This window comes from Pelmatolapia mariae, linkage group LG3_W (assembly GCF_036321145.2).
Source record: "Pelmatolapia mariae isolate MD_Pm_ZW linkage group LG3_W, Pm_UMD_F_2, whole genome shotgun sequence".
NCBI classification, from domain to species: Eukaryota; Metazoa; Chordata; class Actinopteri; order Cichliformes; family Cichlidae; genus Pelmatolapia; species Pelmatolapia mariae.
In genome coordinates, this window is record NC_086229.1 from 24,310,659 (window position 1) to 24,326,797 (window position 16,139).

Genomic DNA, 16,139 nt, shown 5'->3' on the forward strand with positions numbered 1-16,139 from the left:
AAGTACATTACTCAATAATTGATCCCATGTTTCTGTAATCTTTAAAATACTAAATTTTAAAGTGCTTACTACATATCTTGGGTACAAATTTTTGAGTAAACCGTTCAGCCTACAGTTGGGTTAGGCATTTCCTGCAAATATATACAAGCAGAACCCAGTTTCTAATAAAATCTACAGTTGCATATGTGTTGTAAAGTTAACCGTCCACATTGTGTTTTGTGTTATTTGTAGAGAAACCCTGTGTGAAGGTCAAGATGCCGTGGAGTGAAGAAAACAACAGTACAAAGACGGTTATCAGCTTTTCTGATTTGTCCTTTTGGCAGGCATACAAACAAATCAAGTACTTAATGATCACTTTGTTGGTGTAAGTCATGAAAAATAGTTACACATACCTCAAGATATGCATATGTTTAATAATCAGAGTTCATTGTATTTACCAGTTCCCTAAGGAAAGTTTCCCATTGAACGTCCCCATTTAGGTTAAAGTGGAGTGTATTTGTGTTAAAAACGTCCCCAAAAGTCATAAGCATACGGCATACTAATGACTATAGTTGGATATGTTTTGGGATTTTTTTTCTAAAAATAGTATCATGTTCCTTTTTCAGTATAAATCTATCCATGAAGTCTGTAAACAATTTATCAATGATCCCCACACTCAAGCAAGGGTTATGTTAAAAAAAAACCTTCATTATGTCTAAGATTTAAAAATACGGAACAAATATCAATCAGAATGAGGACTAAGATAAAGCAATCCATCCGAAAAGTAGTTACACATACCTTAACATATGCAGATGTTTAATAATCTGGGTTGTATTTACCAGTTCCCTAAGGAAAGTTTCCCATTGAATGTCCCCATTTAGGTTAAAGCGGAGTGTATTTGTTTTTAAAAACGTCCCCAGAAGTCAAAAGAATATGGCATACTAATGACTATAGTTGGATATGCTTTGTATTTTTTAAAACAAAATAGTATCATGTACTTTTTTTCTGTATAAATGTATACATGAAGTTCAAGAACTTCACGGTTCGGTTCGATCTTTTCTTTGATTTTAATGTCAGACTTTTTAATAGCCTACAAAAACCGTAGTATATTTCTGAATAACAAAGCTACTGTTCTATGTGGATGATGCTGATGAACCAATCTGGACTCACCGAGCCTTTCTGCAGTTCCTCACAGCTGGAATCAGTCTCAGTCGTCCTTGCTCTGATGTGTTGTACTTCTGCAGGTCCAACTCATCCACAACCTCCTCTGACATCTGCAGCATGAAGGCCAGAGCTGAGCACTGGATCTCAGAGAGTCTCTTTTCTGATCTGTTCTTTGACTTCAGGAACTCTTGGATCTCCTGATGTACTGAGAGGTCGTTTATCTCCATCAGACAGTGGAAGATGTTGATGCTTCTGTCAGGAGAGATTTTATCACCGTTCATCTTCTTCAGGTTTCTGGTGACTCTCTGCATGGTTGCTGGACTGATCTCTGTCTGACCCAGCAGACCTCTCAAGAGACTCTGGTTGGACTTAAGAGAGCGGCCATGAAGGAAGCGAACAAAGAGGTCCAGGTGGCCATTTTTACTCTGGAGGGATTTCTGCATGACACTTTGAAGGAAATCATCCAGATATAACTTATTGTAGTCTTTCCCTAAGAAGTTCCTAAGAACATCTACCTTCCAGGTAGTGTAACAGTGGAACATGTAGACTGCAGCCAGAAACTCCTGAATGCTCAGATGAACAAAGCAGTAGACTGGTTTCTGGAAGATCACACACTCTCTTTTGAAGATCTCTGTACAAACTCCTGAGTACACCGAGGCCTCTGTCACATCCAGACCACACTGCTCCAGGTCTTTTTGGTAGAACATGATGTTTCCTTTCTCCAGATGTTCAAACGCCAGCCTCCCCAGCTTCAGAAGAACTTCCCTGTCAGCCTCTGTCAGCTCCTGTGGACTCGTCTCATGTCGCTCATGGTACTTGTTCTTCTTCCTCTTTGTCTGAACCAGCAGGAAGTGTGAGTACATGTCAGTCAGGGTCTTGGGCAGCTCTCCTCTCTGCTCTGTAGTCAACATGTGCTCCAGAACTGTAGCAGTGATCCAGCAGAAGACTGGGATACTACACATGATGTGGAGGCTCCTGGATGTCTTCATGTGGGAGATGATTCTGCTGGACAGCTCTTCATCACTGAATCTCCTCCTGAAGTACTCCTCCTTCTGGGCGTCAGTGAAGCCTCGTACTTCTGTTAGCCTGTCGACACATGTAGGAGGGATCTGATTGGCTGCTGCGGGTCGGGAAGTTATCCAGACGAGAGCCGAGGGAAGCAGATTCCCCTGGATGAGGTTTGTCAGCAGCTGGCTGACTGATGACTTCTGTGTGACATCAGACAGCAGCTTCCTGTTGGTGAAATCCAATGAAAGTCTGCTTTCATCCAGGCCGTCAAAGATGAACAAAAGCTGAGAGACAGCCAGCTTCTCTGCTGTGACCTTCTGTAATGTTGGATGGAAAACATGGAGCAGCTCCAGAAGACTGTACTGCTCATCTCTGATCAGGTTCAGCTCCCTGAATGAAAGCAGAACCACCACACTGACATGTTGGTTCTCCAAGCCCTCTGCCCAGTCCAGAGTGAACTTCTGCACTGAGAAGGTTTTTCCAACACCAGCCACGCCGTTGGTCAGAACCACTCTGATGGGTCTCTGTTGGTCAGGTAAGGCTTTAAAGATGTCCTGGCACCTGATTGGAGCGTCATGGAGGGCGTCCATCTTGGAAGCTGTCTCCAGCTGCCTCACCTCATGTTGGGTATGAACCTCTTCACTCTGTCCCTCTGTGATGTAGAGCTCAGTGTAGATCCTGTTGAGGAGGGTTCTACTTCCTGTTTCATCACTTCCTTCAGTCACACGTTCACATCTCCTCCTCAGACTGATCTTATGTTCCTCTAAAACCTCCTGCAGACCAACATCTGCTGAAAGAAAAACAGAAAGAAAACTCTTCAATGTCTGAACAACAACAAGAAGTCCAGTTTTCAGAAATGAGTCCATCAGCAGACAGATGTTCAGTCTTACTTTGTACACAGCTGCTCTGACTGGCTGTCTGCAGTCCAGCTCTGGTTCTTTCTCCACACTGGGGACAGGACGAGTCTCCTGATGAAGCAGACTGGTCCCAGTATGAGCAGATGCACTGTCTGCAGAACCAGAAACATATCCAAGATGAGCAGGTTCCCCTCCAGCATAAACTCTAAGCAGCTAACATCAATGAATGTAAAATGTGTCACAGCTTTCCAGTCCGACTGTACTCAGTGCCTCATTACAGATGTGGTTCCTGAAAGCTGCTCCAGCTGCAGGTCAGTGTTGGGGAGTAACAGAATACATGTACCGCCGTTACGTATTTAAAATACAAAATATGAGTAACTGTATTCCATCACAGTTACCGATTAAAAAGGTGGTACTCCGAATACAGTTACTTTGTTGAAATAAATGGGTTTCACGGTGGTCTTTCCTGTTTCATATGTTAGGCTCTATTTTTGGTAATTCCACACTGGAAACCCAGACAACACATGCATTAAGAGGCTCTAATGCCCGTGTCTCAATCAATCAACGGCTGTGAATACATGAAAACAATTATTAGAATGTAATGTGTTAAATTTGCTTAGATGAGAGGGACCAGCAGTAGATCAGATGATTAGGGAAGGATTTGTCTGTGTGTTTTAGTTTGGCTTAGCTGTAGGCCTGAGAGTGTTTGTAATTGTTTAGAGAGTCCAGTGCCGTCTCTGGATGCCCGAGGAATAAAAAAAGAACTGGGGTAAAACTGATTTCCTAACACGGCCCATGTCACTTCTACTTGTGGCTCGCAAAATGACGTGATGAAATGTTTTTAAAAAATTATTGTTCAAACAATGGAGCAGCCTTTTGAGCAGCCTTGCAACTCCTCTCTCTGTCTCTCGCTAGCAAAGTTGACCCATACAATAAAGTAAAGCTAGTTTTCGGCTACGAGCCCGACACGGAAACCGACGTATAAGCCAGAGGTCCCTTTATTACAGTTCGAAGCCACGGACCTGTTTTATATCCACGCGGAATAGTTTTCTATATGAGATCGCTGTAAAAAGTGCAGCCTTACCTAATGTCCACCCTACTGTTACTCATTTTATATTAAGGTTTAATACTAGATTTAGTAACCCTGTGCAAATTTGCGTAAATCCTCTGAACCCAACACCTACTAGAATTACTGACTTTTTTTATTTTCTGCAAGTCCCAAGGTGTTATTCACCCCTGCTGAGATTTTCACAAGTCCTCTGCTCGATTCTCCTCCTGCTTTTGTTGTGCAAACCACCCTTTATCTTTGAGTCCTGGCACGTTTGCTTTTGTTTACTCACAGTGGCTCAGATCCAAGGCAGGCCAAACCCTATGTGTTACAACCTCTCACAACTCTGTCAAATGCAGGTTTGAAAGGTTTGTGAGTGTACATTTTATCCAAAACCTAGTGAGGGTTTACTCATGTTTACCACTGGGTAGCTGTAGCTCAGGAGGTAGAGCAGGTCCCCTACTGATTGGAAGGTTAGTGGTTTGATCCCTGGCTCTTCCAGTCTGCATGTCAAGAGTGAATATGTATGAATGTGGTTAGGAAGAACTCAGTTTAGAGAAAGTATGTGATTTGGTGAATGTGGCATGTTGTACAGAGCACTTTGAGTAATCCGGGGGAGTAGAAAAGTGCTATATAAGAATCAGTCCATTCAGTGTCTAAACAGAGTTTCATCATGTTGCTTTTGCACTATTATATTCCGGCACATGTTGTTATCACATGGCTTGATTAAGGTACACATTAAGCTGACACAGCTGAAACTGTTCTGGGCCAGCAGTGTGTTTGCAACTTGCCCCAGGCTGCACACAACTTACACATGGCCCACATAAATATTTGTCAAAATGCTTTTTTGTCCCAAGATTTTTAGCAATTTTTATTTTTAAATCAGTCATATTCAGTGTTGGGCAAGTTACTTTGAAAAAGTAATTAATTATAGTTACTAGTTACTTCTTCAAAAAAGTAACTGAGTTAGTAACTGAGTTACAATATTCTAAAAGTAATTAATTACTTGGAAAAGTAACTATTGCGTTACTTTAAAAAAAAAAAAATGTTTAACCCTCTGGCGTCCAGAGTATTATTGGCCATTTTTTACTACTCTTGATTTTCCCTCCACATTTTACCTTTAAAAACTATTTGCTTTGCCTTGTTTGTATCATCGTTTTCAGCACAACCTCACGTGCCTGAATTTACAGTTATGTTTTTATTTTGACATACTGTATAACCAGAATTGATCTAAAATCAGACAAAAACCATAAAATCAGAGTAGAAAAAGTTATATTTTTACTGTAACAACCATAAACATGTTTAATGAATCATATTTCATAACTTTAAATGCAAATATTAACTGTCAATTTTAAAATCCTATGCACAAGTTTTGCAAACAACAAAGTTATTTGCATCCATTTACCTTTTACCCTTTTTTTAAATAACCATTTCAAACTATTTACAGAACAATCAGCTGTTCTTCAATAAGATGCCACACAAACTATTTGTGCCACTATAAAGGAGAACATCACAGCCTGATACCTGCAGGTCTGACAGCAGCAGGTGTATCACTCCTGTTTCTACCTGGAGACAGCAGTCGCCTCATTGTTCTGACACACAACACAAAACTATCCACAACACTACACACTAACTACACACTCCAAACACACTAAACGTCACAAATCTCTCACATCTCAGAACTCGCTCTCTCTCTTTTTCTGCTCTCTCTCTCTCTCGCCGTCACTCCTAAAACTTTTTTTTGTTTTGTTTTTTTTTGCTCAGAGTGCTTGCTAGCGCTAACGTGGCGAAACCATTGAGGAAAAAACTCCATGCATATATTGTTTATCATGACTCTGGTTTTATGTGGCCTATCAACACAGTTTATAAACTGGTATATATCACCTTGTTGCTTTGTCTTTAAGTGGTCATGTGATTGGCTTACCACGACTACTTTATTCTTCCTCAGTCAAACAGCAGCACTCATGCCATTGTTTTGCCTCCTGAGCTCCAGGTGTTGTGCTAGACAGTGGTCGTGATTACCGTCCGCGGAAGCGCGCAGCTGCTTAAAGCTGTAGCGTCCAGATTACTTACAGCTACTTCCATGCAGCTGATATAAGATGCGGTAAACTGAACACAGCTTCAACCGTCTGTTTGTTGAAAAATAGTAACGGACCGCATTTTCTTGTTAGTAACTGTAACGCCGTTGTAACGATAGGAATAGTAATTAGTTAGATTACTCGTTACTGAAAAAAGTAACGCCGTTACTTGTGTAGCCCTCATTTACTCAATATCATTAAATAAATGGGCTTTGGGTTCTTTTTCTAGTGTACTCTCGTACGATATTTTTAAATTAACTTCTCTTTTGTTTTTGGGATCAGTGAAGCTTATTTCTTAACAGTGGCACTACACGCGAAAATGAACACTAGTGTCTACAGTGCAGTAAATCATATCATACACCATGTAAAGTAAACCAATGTAACCCTCCTTTAATTTACCCAACAATGAAAACAATAAAATAATAAAATGACAGGTTTCAGTATTAAGGCAAAGCAAAACACACACAGCAATTTACCAGCTGTTCACAGCATCTCCACATATACAGTGTAAACCACCAGTGGTAAAACAATTATAGTCCGAAACTGAACCTAAAGCCGGCAGAAATAAATCCTACGTTGCAGGCCTGTATTGCTCCAGTATAAATCCAAAACGATCTCCAAACCGGAAGTTCTTCACTCAACGAGCAGAAAATAAATAAATAAACTCAGTACCTTGTGAAACTTGCATTTCCCACCAGATTAATCCAGGCAACAGGTTGTCTTCAGCTCCTTCAGAAACACTCCGCTCTGAATGCAGTAGATGATGAGATGAGGTCCGTGATCTCCATGTGCTCCACAAGCTAGCTGTTTTAGCTTCCCACGTTGCCAGAGGTACTCAGAGTGAGGCGGGCACTCAGAGTGACTATCTGGGGTCTGTCGTCGTTATCCAGTTCGGTAACGATCCTCTGCAGCTTTTTACGTCCCACAACTTTAGCGAAACGGCAGTCTACAGTAGTCCTTATTAGTGAACGGCTGGGTTAGCCTCACTTTAACTTAATGCGTGCACCGCCGCAGTAAACAAAACACACAGTCCAGCAGCTTCACGCCGAAACTTCATGTGTCATGTTACTAGCTTACCGACACTGTGACTTATCTTTCCGAAAAGTCAAAACACACTTATTACTAGTACATAAAAACAAGCTAACTTCTCCGGATGCTCCGTGTAACTCACGCACCACCCTTCTCTCTCCTCGCGCTCTCTTTTTCCCTTCTCCACCCTGTTACCTTCACAGACCATCTTCCCGTAAGAAATCACAGTTTTCACAAGCAATTCACAAGAAAAGAAAGATAACTTATTTTAAACAATGCAAACATGTTTTTAATCATTTGACATGAACTTTGATCTTTTTAATATACAAGAAAATTTAAATAAATGAATTTAACTCTTTGATATTTATATTCTTAGACTTTACTTATCTTTTACTATCTATGCATCTTTTTAACCCGGGTTACACTTGTAAAGCCGTTATTCCCATCACTGGTCATATTGAGTAAGTAGATAAAATAAAAAAAACTAACAATCCATCCATCCATCTTCATCCGCTTTATCCGAGGCCGGGTCGCAGGGGCAGCAGCCTAAGCAGAGAAGCCCAGACCTCCCTCTCCCCAGCCACCTCCTCCTGCTTATCCGGGGGAACACCAAGGCGTTCCCAGGCCAGCCGAGAGATATAATCTCTCCAGCGTGTCCTGGGTCTGCCCCGGGGCCTCCTCCCGGTGGGACATGCCCGGAACACCTCACCCAGGAGGCGCCCAGGAGGCATCCTTGTCAGATGCCCGAACCACCTCAACTGGCTCCTTTCAATGTGGAGGAGCAGCGGCTCTACTCTGAGCCCCTCCCAGATGGCCGAACTTCTCACCCTATCTCTAAGGGAGAGGCCAGCCACCCTTCAGAGGAAGCTTATTTCTGCTGCTTGTATCCGTGATCTCGTTCTTTCGAATGCCTTCTCCAAGTCCACAAAACACATGTAGACTGGTTGGGCAAACTCCCATGCACCCTCAAGTATCCTTGAGAGGATAAAGAGCTGGTCCAGTGTTCCGACCAGGACGAAAACCGCATTGTTCCTCCTGTATCAGAGGTTCAACTAGCGGACGAACTCTCCTTTCCAGCACCCTGGCATAGACTTTCCCAGGGAGGCTGAGGAGTGTGATCCCACTGTAGTTGGAAAACACCCTCCGGTCTCCCTTCTTAAAGATGGGGACCACCACCCCGGTCTGCCAGTCCAGGGGTACCGCCCCTGATCTCCACGCAAAACAAACAAATGAGACAAAAACATTTCAGGTATTACCTTTGGTTGTATCAGCACAGGGCTCTAGACTAACTTTTTGACATGGGCGCACCGGTACGCCTAACTTAAAAAATTTAGGCGTACCGGCACAAAAGTTAGGCGTACCGGCACAAAAGTTAGGCGCACTCAAATTTTTCAACCGCATCGCTTAACACCGCAGTTTTACATGTGCACCTTCTTTGGGGGGAAGTCCATACAGACAATATTCATTTCTAAATTATTAACTAACAATGTTGTGCTTAAAGTGCTTTGTCAATATTGTAGAAAATGTTAAACTTAATCATCATCTTGGCCTCCTCTGACGACCTGTTTGCTGTTTCATGCTGATGAAAGGCAGTGGGGAGAGGGGACTCTTGGGCAGTGCATTTATTGCAGCATGAAGTGTGTTTTCTGGATACACTGTGCTTTTTCAGCATTCAAAGATTGATGGCACTGTGTCAGAGTTGGCTATGAATTTCAGACGGATCAGGCCTTAACTTAACAAAAAAGTTATCAATAGTTCTTTTCATCTTTTCTTATTACCCACAGCTACATCCACTTCTGTTGGGCCTAGGCTGATCACTAGGGCTGGGTGTCATCACTGATTTCTATAATCCATTAGATTCGGGTTCTCAAAGTCCTGATTCAATTCAATTTAGCCTCAGACAGTCAGAAATATTATAATTCTGATCATTTATCAGTACTGATACATGTGAGACTTCATCAGAATTGTGAACATCACAGCAGATGCCTTTGTGTCAAAGTAACTGAGAATAAAACACAGAAAAACATGAAGGAGATTTTCCTGGTCTGGCTTTTTATAGCAGATAACCTTAAAAATATTCTGCAATATTCTGCAATTTTGCATAATTTTAAGAAGTTTAAATTTCTTCAGTATTGAACAGCAGAAATTAGGCTTTCTTGTCCGAGGTCATTTACATGAAAAAAGAAAAAGACAGCGCTGTAAACAACGGTAGACTGGTGGGTAATAAGCGAATGAATAATCCAGAAAACAGAGATTTGAGACGGGAAACTGTTCTTGAAGTACACACAGGGAGCTGTGTAGGAAGTGTAATTTTTATCGTGGTGGAAGCAAAACAGCAAAAGTTAGAGGGAATTCATGACGACATTGATCACACGTGAAGCGCAGTTTGCTGCTTCTTTTTGGCTCGGCGAATTTTGGTTGGAGACATAACCTGCAGCTCAGAATCAGCGCAAAAAGACGTAAACACAGCGCGGACCCGACGCATCAGAATCGCTAAGCTCCGACAGCGTGTCCGTCTGCGGGCCGTCCGGTGAGAAAGCCGAGAAAGACAAAGCTGGTTCTGATGCGTCGGGTCGCTCTGTGTTTACGTCTTTGTGTAGAATCCGTTAATGAATTGATATCGCCTTATTAAAGCTACTCACCTCCCTCTTCTACCTGCACTTTCCACTGGACCACGGCCAATCAGAGAGGTCCCGCCCCTGACTATCTCTGATTGGTTTAGTCCACGATAGGGGCATAATGTGTGTCTGTTGTTGACCACATGGAGAGTTGCAGAGATTTTTTTTTTGTTACCCAAACAGGTGCGACCAAATGTTGGTAACAGTTGGTCGCACCGGTGCGACCAAATGTTTTTTTTTAGTTGCACCACGGAAAAATTTGGTCGCATTTGCGACCAATTTGGTCGCACTCTAGAGCCCTGCAGCAGAACCCCCCCCCCCCCCCCCCCCCCGAAAAAAACCATACATATACAAACAGAACAGAAACACAATTTTTACATATTTACATCATGGTACAGTACAGTTGTTAAAATTATCATACAGATAGTGTGCAAACAGAGCAGGATACTGAAAGATGTTTAAATATTTAAGAATATTTAGAATAATTAGAAAAGTGCAGATTGTGTATTGTACCTGTGCCTTAAAAAGGAGACATGTACTTCCAATAAGTTAGTGTATATATAAGCTGAGAAAGGTAATGTGCAGTTATAACAGTAGACGTTGTTACAGCAATGATGTAAACATCTATGATTGTTGGGAGCAGTCTGACAGCTGCAGGGAGGAAGGACCTGCAGCTTCATGCATCTAGGATGCAGCTATCTGTCTAATAAAAATAAATAAATGTTCCCTTTAGAATTTTTGTTGCTCTAAAAAAAATAGTTGTTTTCTTTTACAATCATTCATCTTAGCAGCACTCTCTGGTCAACTGACTCAGTGACTCAAATGACTCAAGAAACCCAATTCACTTTGGTGAGTGACTCATTAAAACTTGATTCAGTAAAAAGAATCGAATTTACTATCACTAGTGTTGATGTAAGAACAGAGCCGCACCCAGAGGTAAACACAGTCATTTACACTGCGCAGGACTGTTGATGATGTGAGCTGATGGGTCTGTCTAGCACAAACCCACCACTGGAATGAGACAATTCTACTGCACAGCAAAGCAAGACATAAGTAGGCAAAGTTCTTTGTGTTACTCGTGCATGAGGGAGTGAACCGGACGAGCGCTGTTCCTTAGCTTGACCTCAGTTGCTCTCATCTGCTCCCTCATAGCACTGCTCTTTGTTAAGGTTACAAGAATATGCATACGTTCATTAACATATGATGTCTTACACAGATATACATGTGGACAAAGAACACCTTGTCTGTGTGTCGTGTAGGTATATGTGTGTGTGTGTGTCATCAAGATGTGACCCCATGAAGACTCCCCAAAGCTGGTGCCAGGAGTCTAGCAGTTCACATAAACAAAAGGCTGTTACACTCAAACAGATATACGTGATTTTGCTATACCATATATCAGCAAGAGAAGATACAACCTCTCTCATGGCCCTAGGAGGTGTGTGATCTGTGCCACAACACTGAAGAGGAGTGAACACACTCCCCTCTTCATGCTACACAGAGTTGTTACAGACCTCCTAGGATGAGACATTCTTTCAATATACAAATGATTATATACTTCTAAGCATATATGACTATATTTCTCTAAATACAAATGACAATAATAAAATATAAATCCAACATGTTCCCCACTCAGTGACTTCCTTTGAGATGCACTTTATAGATCAGGAAACAACATCAAGCAGTTCATTTAAATTAGACAAAGAGTTCATGTTATTAACAGCTCACCTCTCAGCACCAGATGCCTCTGGGACTTTAAAATCAATGGGGTCATCTTTAGACCCGTCACTCTTACAGGACACAGAGCTGGGTGGAGGACCAGGTGGGTTCCTGTGAATAATGATGGAGCAGTGATGTGAGTACTGAGCTGTGACATGGAGAAGAGTCATGGACAGTTAGAGATGGTCATCTCACCTCTGAGCTTTGGTCTGGCTCTCATGTTCCCCACACAGAGTGGTTTTAGAGGGAGGGACTCCCTCCTCTCTGTCCTCACACTGATCCATGCTGCTCAATTCAGCTCACACACACTTTCTACCTTCACCTGCAGAGGAAACACAAATCATTCATGTGCACATGAGCTGAAATCCTCCTTTCCATCATGTGTGCTGTCCAACTATCAGCTGCTTCTTTCCTGCTTCATCTCAGTGACAGCTGAATGCAGTCAGACAGCAGTGTGAGGCAGAGGAAGCTGCCATCAGCTGCTCTACTAGCAGTCCACTAGATGGAGCCGTGAAGCACACACGTGGATTTGACATTAGACTGACATTTAAATTAAAGTGCAGCACAGCTCAGAGCTTAAAGCGACAGCATAATAAAAGTATGAAATTGAATTAATGTACTAGAAAGAATAATCTAAATGCAGTAAAACTGCACTGGATAATTTCTAAAGTTCAGATGTGACATTTGCAATTATTTCACAGCCTGCATCAGATTCAATTCATTTATTTTCAGACACTGAAACAGTTTTTTAAATTTTTATTTTAGCTGTTCAGAAAGAAAGTTATTATTTTTTTTAAACAGGGTGAAGTGAAGACGAAAGGGTACATCTTTCACTATCTTCCAGCGCTGTGATTGCAGCCATTCCCCAATTCTCTGTGGATGGTACTTATGACCATTGATCAGTGTTCTTTGATCAGTGGGCTTTGATCAGTGGTTGTTGATCAACGGTCATGAGAATTTGCATAATTAGTGTGAATGCTTGTAAAAGCATTCACAGTATTGTTCTTCTAATCTTTATTATTAGTGTGAATGCTTGTAAAAGCATTCACAGTATTGTTCTTCTAATCTTTATTATTATTAGTGTGAATGCTTGTACAAGCATTCACAGTATTGTTCTTCTAATCTTTATTATTATTATTATATATTCCGTACGTTTTTTGTAGTCTATCTCCTTCAAAACCGTTCAACTTAGAAAAACCATTCAAACACCATTAGATTCCTCTTCTTTTGGACATGACTGCTTCTATTTTTCTTATTTTTAACATTTATATTTTTAATTTTTTTCAACTTTTTTCAACAAAAATTTCCCATGTATTTCAATGGAGAGACCCTTCAAATTCTCATTCAACTCACTCCTCTTCAAACTGTATCTACTTCCACATACATTGACGTAGAGCCACCATTCAAACTTTAAAACGAAGACAAGATATTCAACTATTCAACTTGTATTTATCTTATCTATATTTTTTATACTTTTTCTTCAGTTCCAGTTTAAGTTTCATGATGTTTTTTCAGCCGTTTCAGAGTTTATAATGGGTGTGTATGGGACGGAATGTTGCCGCTAGAGTGAGACAGCTCAACTGGTAGAGTGAGAGCAGGGGGGGAATTAATCTTAAAATATTTTCTTAAAACTGCTGCTGTGTCCGCAGCGTTTCGTCTACAGGTATGATTTTACCCTCAAAACGTAGCCATCGCTGTCCTCTTTCATCCAATGTGTTTACTATTGTACTAGGTGTTATGGTTCTTTCATAAATGTCACCAATGCACAGCCTCCTCCCTCCAACTCTTCCATAGACTCTAATGTTAAAATGGCTCAGAAGGTTCGTTTGAAAATCAGAAGAGCATGGTGTCTTTCCACTGTCACCACGTCCATATAATAAACTCCACAGGCATGAAAACTGAGAATTCAGTAGACTAGACATTGCTGGCGCTCATGGTGAAAGAATTTTGTCAATACGACGTGTACTTTTCATTTGGGAGCGATTTGTTTCGGGCTGACTTTTCTGTTCATTTTAAGCAGCAAAAGTGAGGTGCATGTCTGTGTGCGTGCCATTGGGTGCAGTCACTATAGCAACCAGGCTCACACCTGCCTGCTTAACGAGCTCTCTCTCACTCTGCCAAGGTTAAACCTAAAAATGTCTGCTGCATCTAAGCAGTTGTAGTAAGATTAACTTTTTCAATAGGTACAATAAGACAGATTTGACAGGGGTCAGTAGTTAGTATATGCCAACTAAGTAGAGCATTGTGATTGGCACATAGGTTTTTCAGATCTGGGCAGTTGGAGTCAGTTGATGACTTTAAAATCATCCTTTCTGACTGGATAATTAAAGCTTACAGCATCTACCTGTCTGTAGTTGATTTTCCCACATTTTAACTAACGTTTAACTAATCTAATCTCCTTTATTGTCTGTGTTTATAGTCTGTATAGTTTATCTCCCCACTAACAAACTTAAAGTAGTCTTAAAATAAAACCCACAAAACAGTTCAAAATGAAATACTTTTTATTTGCTCATGTAATGCCAGTTGCCATATTTTTCTGTATGTCACTCATTCGCTTATACAAAAAGTACCAATTTGTACACTAGTCTAGTGTATTTTTTCCCTCTATCTCTCTATGTCTCTTACACACAGAGACTAACACAGACATGTATATGCTCATTATTGCTGTTCAAACTGATGTTCAAATTTCCAAGCACCACCTGAACGCCTCATTTATTTTTAACCCATCACTGGACCAACTGTCATCATTCCGCTTTGCTCTCTGCTGTGGTAAGTACAGTACACTCAGTACTGCACTGTTTTATTTTTATGATGATAAAAAATACATGTTTGACATTTAAACTCACATATCAAGTCCAATAGAGTTCAAAGAATAAAGAAAGAAAGAAAAAAGAATAACCTTCGCTATCATTTATATTTGTTTATGACGTTTTGCTGTTAGCAGCAGTGCTAACGCTAGCTTCAATGCTAATGCTAGCAACGATACTAATGCTAGCAACAATGCTAACGCTAGCTATAGTGCTAACACTAGCACTAGCAGTTGTTAACTGACAAAAAGAATATTCCTGTGATATTCCTGTGATATTTCTTGGCGGTCAGTGAGACAAAAGTAACAAATGAGCTTTATTATTGCCATTGTGGCTCAGTTTTAACAGTAAGAGTGCTAGCGCTAGCAGCATTGCTAATGCTAGCTGCAATGCTAGCGCAAGCAGCAATGCTAAGGCTAGTAACAGTCGAACAGTAGCCTTACATAAGTGGAAATACTTCAGGTAATTAGTTTGAATTATAAAATGGTTGCTGTGTCTGTTGGTGTGCTATATTATTCTATAACCTGCTGACTATAAGTTCAGTGTATCATGTCATGTGGGCTTTGTATTTCTGTTAGTCTGATAATACTGTACAGACAACTAACATTATTTCTCGTCTTACACTTTCAGGAACTTGACTGACATCTGTGCTTTGCCTGGTAGGTGTGCACATACTGTAAGAGAAGTATACCAAAATAAAAAAATAATCTGACTTTTATAAGCTGTAAAGTGATGGGTTCAATCTTTCATTCAAACTAGACCTTTTAAACACAATTTTATAATAAATACACATAAGTGCAGCTTAACAATTGGGCTAAAATATTTTTTTCGTACATTTTTGTAGTCACACTACATGTGATTAGTTAATGATTCACTCAATCATATTTGTATTAAAAATATTATTGCTGAATTTAAATAAATATTTATTATTTTAAAAAGTGCCCAATTATGCAACTTTTTGCACATGGCAGCCAACAACAGTTTAGCTTCAATATTTGTTTTGTCCTTTTTCAGTAGTCACAATTAGTTCATACAATTACCATGTGATATAATTTTAATAAAATTATTATTTTTTTCTTCTTTTTTGTTCACAGTGTGCAGAAGAACAAGGACCAGATCTCCAGTCTTCTCTGTCACATCCCAACCCCCCATCCCCTCTATCCTCTGTCCTGCTCCACCTGTTGTCTCTGCCTTCTTTCCATCTGTATTTCACCCTGTGGTTTGTGAGAAATTTTGCCAAACCAAGAATCTTATTGCGGTTTGATTTCAAAACCGTGTCTTTCCTGCTCTCTCTGTTCTCTCTGCTAAATTTTCTCTCTACCTGTTTTTCACTCTTTGGCTTGCTGCTGAGAAATGCACAAGCCAATAAAGCAATAAAGAGTGCATATTTTGCCTCAACCTTTGAACAAACTGAACAAAGAAAACTCTGCGGTTTGATTTCCAAGCCGTGTCTCTCCTGCTCTGCCTGTTCTCTCTGCTAAATTTTCTCTCTACCTGTTTTTCACTCTTGGCTTGCTGCTGAAAAATGCCAAGCCATTAAAGCAATAAAGAGTGCATATTGCCTCTACCTGAGAACAAACTGAACAAATAAAGAAAACTCTAATTCACGGTTTGATTGTCATTTCCCAGCCGTGTCTCTCCTGCTCTGTCTATTCTCTCTTCTAAATTTTCTCTCTACCTGTTTTTCATTCTGGGCTTGCTGCTAAGTTGTGCCAAGCCAATAAAGAGAGTACATAATATTCTCTCGACTGACAAACTGTCAAACAAACAAAGACATTGTTTCTGAGAAATAAAAGCTGAAATATAAAGACAAAGAAAACATCTCCTGCTGTGTG

General features: G+C 40.6%; 2 protein-coding genes across 2 annotated transcripts in view; one reads left to right on the forward strand and one right to left on the reverse strand.

Moving 5' to 3' along the window:
- Positions 1-11,667, reverse strand: part of LOC134646798 (NACHT, LRR and PYD domains-containing protein 1a allele 5-like) — a 61,482-nt gene extending 49,815 nt beyond the window's left edge. Inside the window, exons 1-4 of the mRNA XM_065469976.1 lie at positions 11,507-11,667; positions 8,229-8,373; positions 3,042-3,213; positions 1,150-2,941 (exon numbers count right to left, since the gene is read on the reverse strand). Coding sequence (XP_065326048.1) covers positions 1,150-2,941; positions 3,042-3,213; positions 8,229-8,373; positions 11,507-11,667 — 2,270 coding nt within the window. The remainder of the gene's footprint in view (positions 1-1,149; positions 2,942-3,041; positions 3,214-8,228; positions 8,374-11,506) is intronic.
- Positions 1-16,139, forward strand: part of LOC134624293 (NACHT, LRR and PYD domains-containing protein 12-like) — a 521,298-nt gene that overhangs the window by 109,880 nt on the left and 395,279 nt on the right. The window lies entirely within an intron of this gene.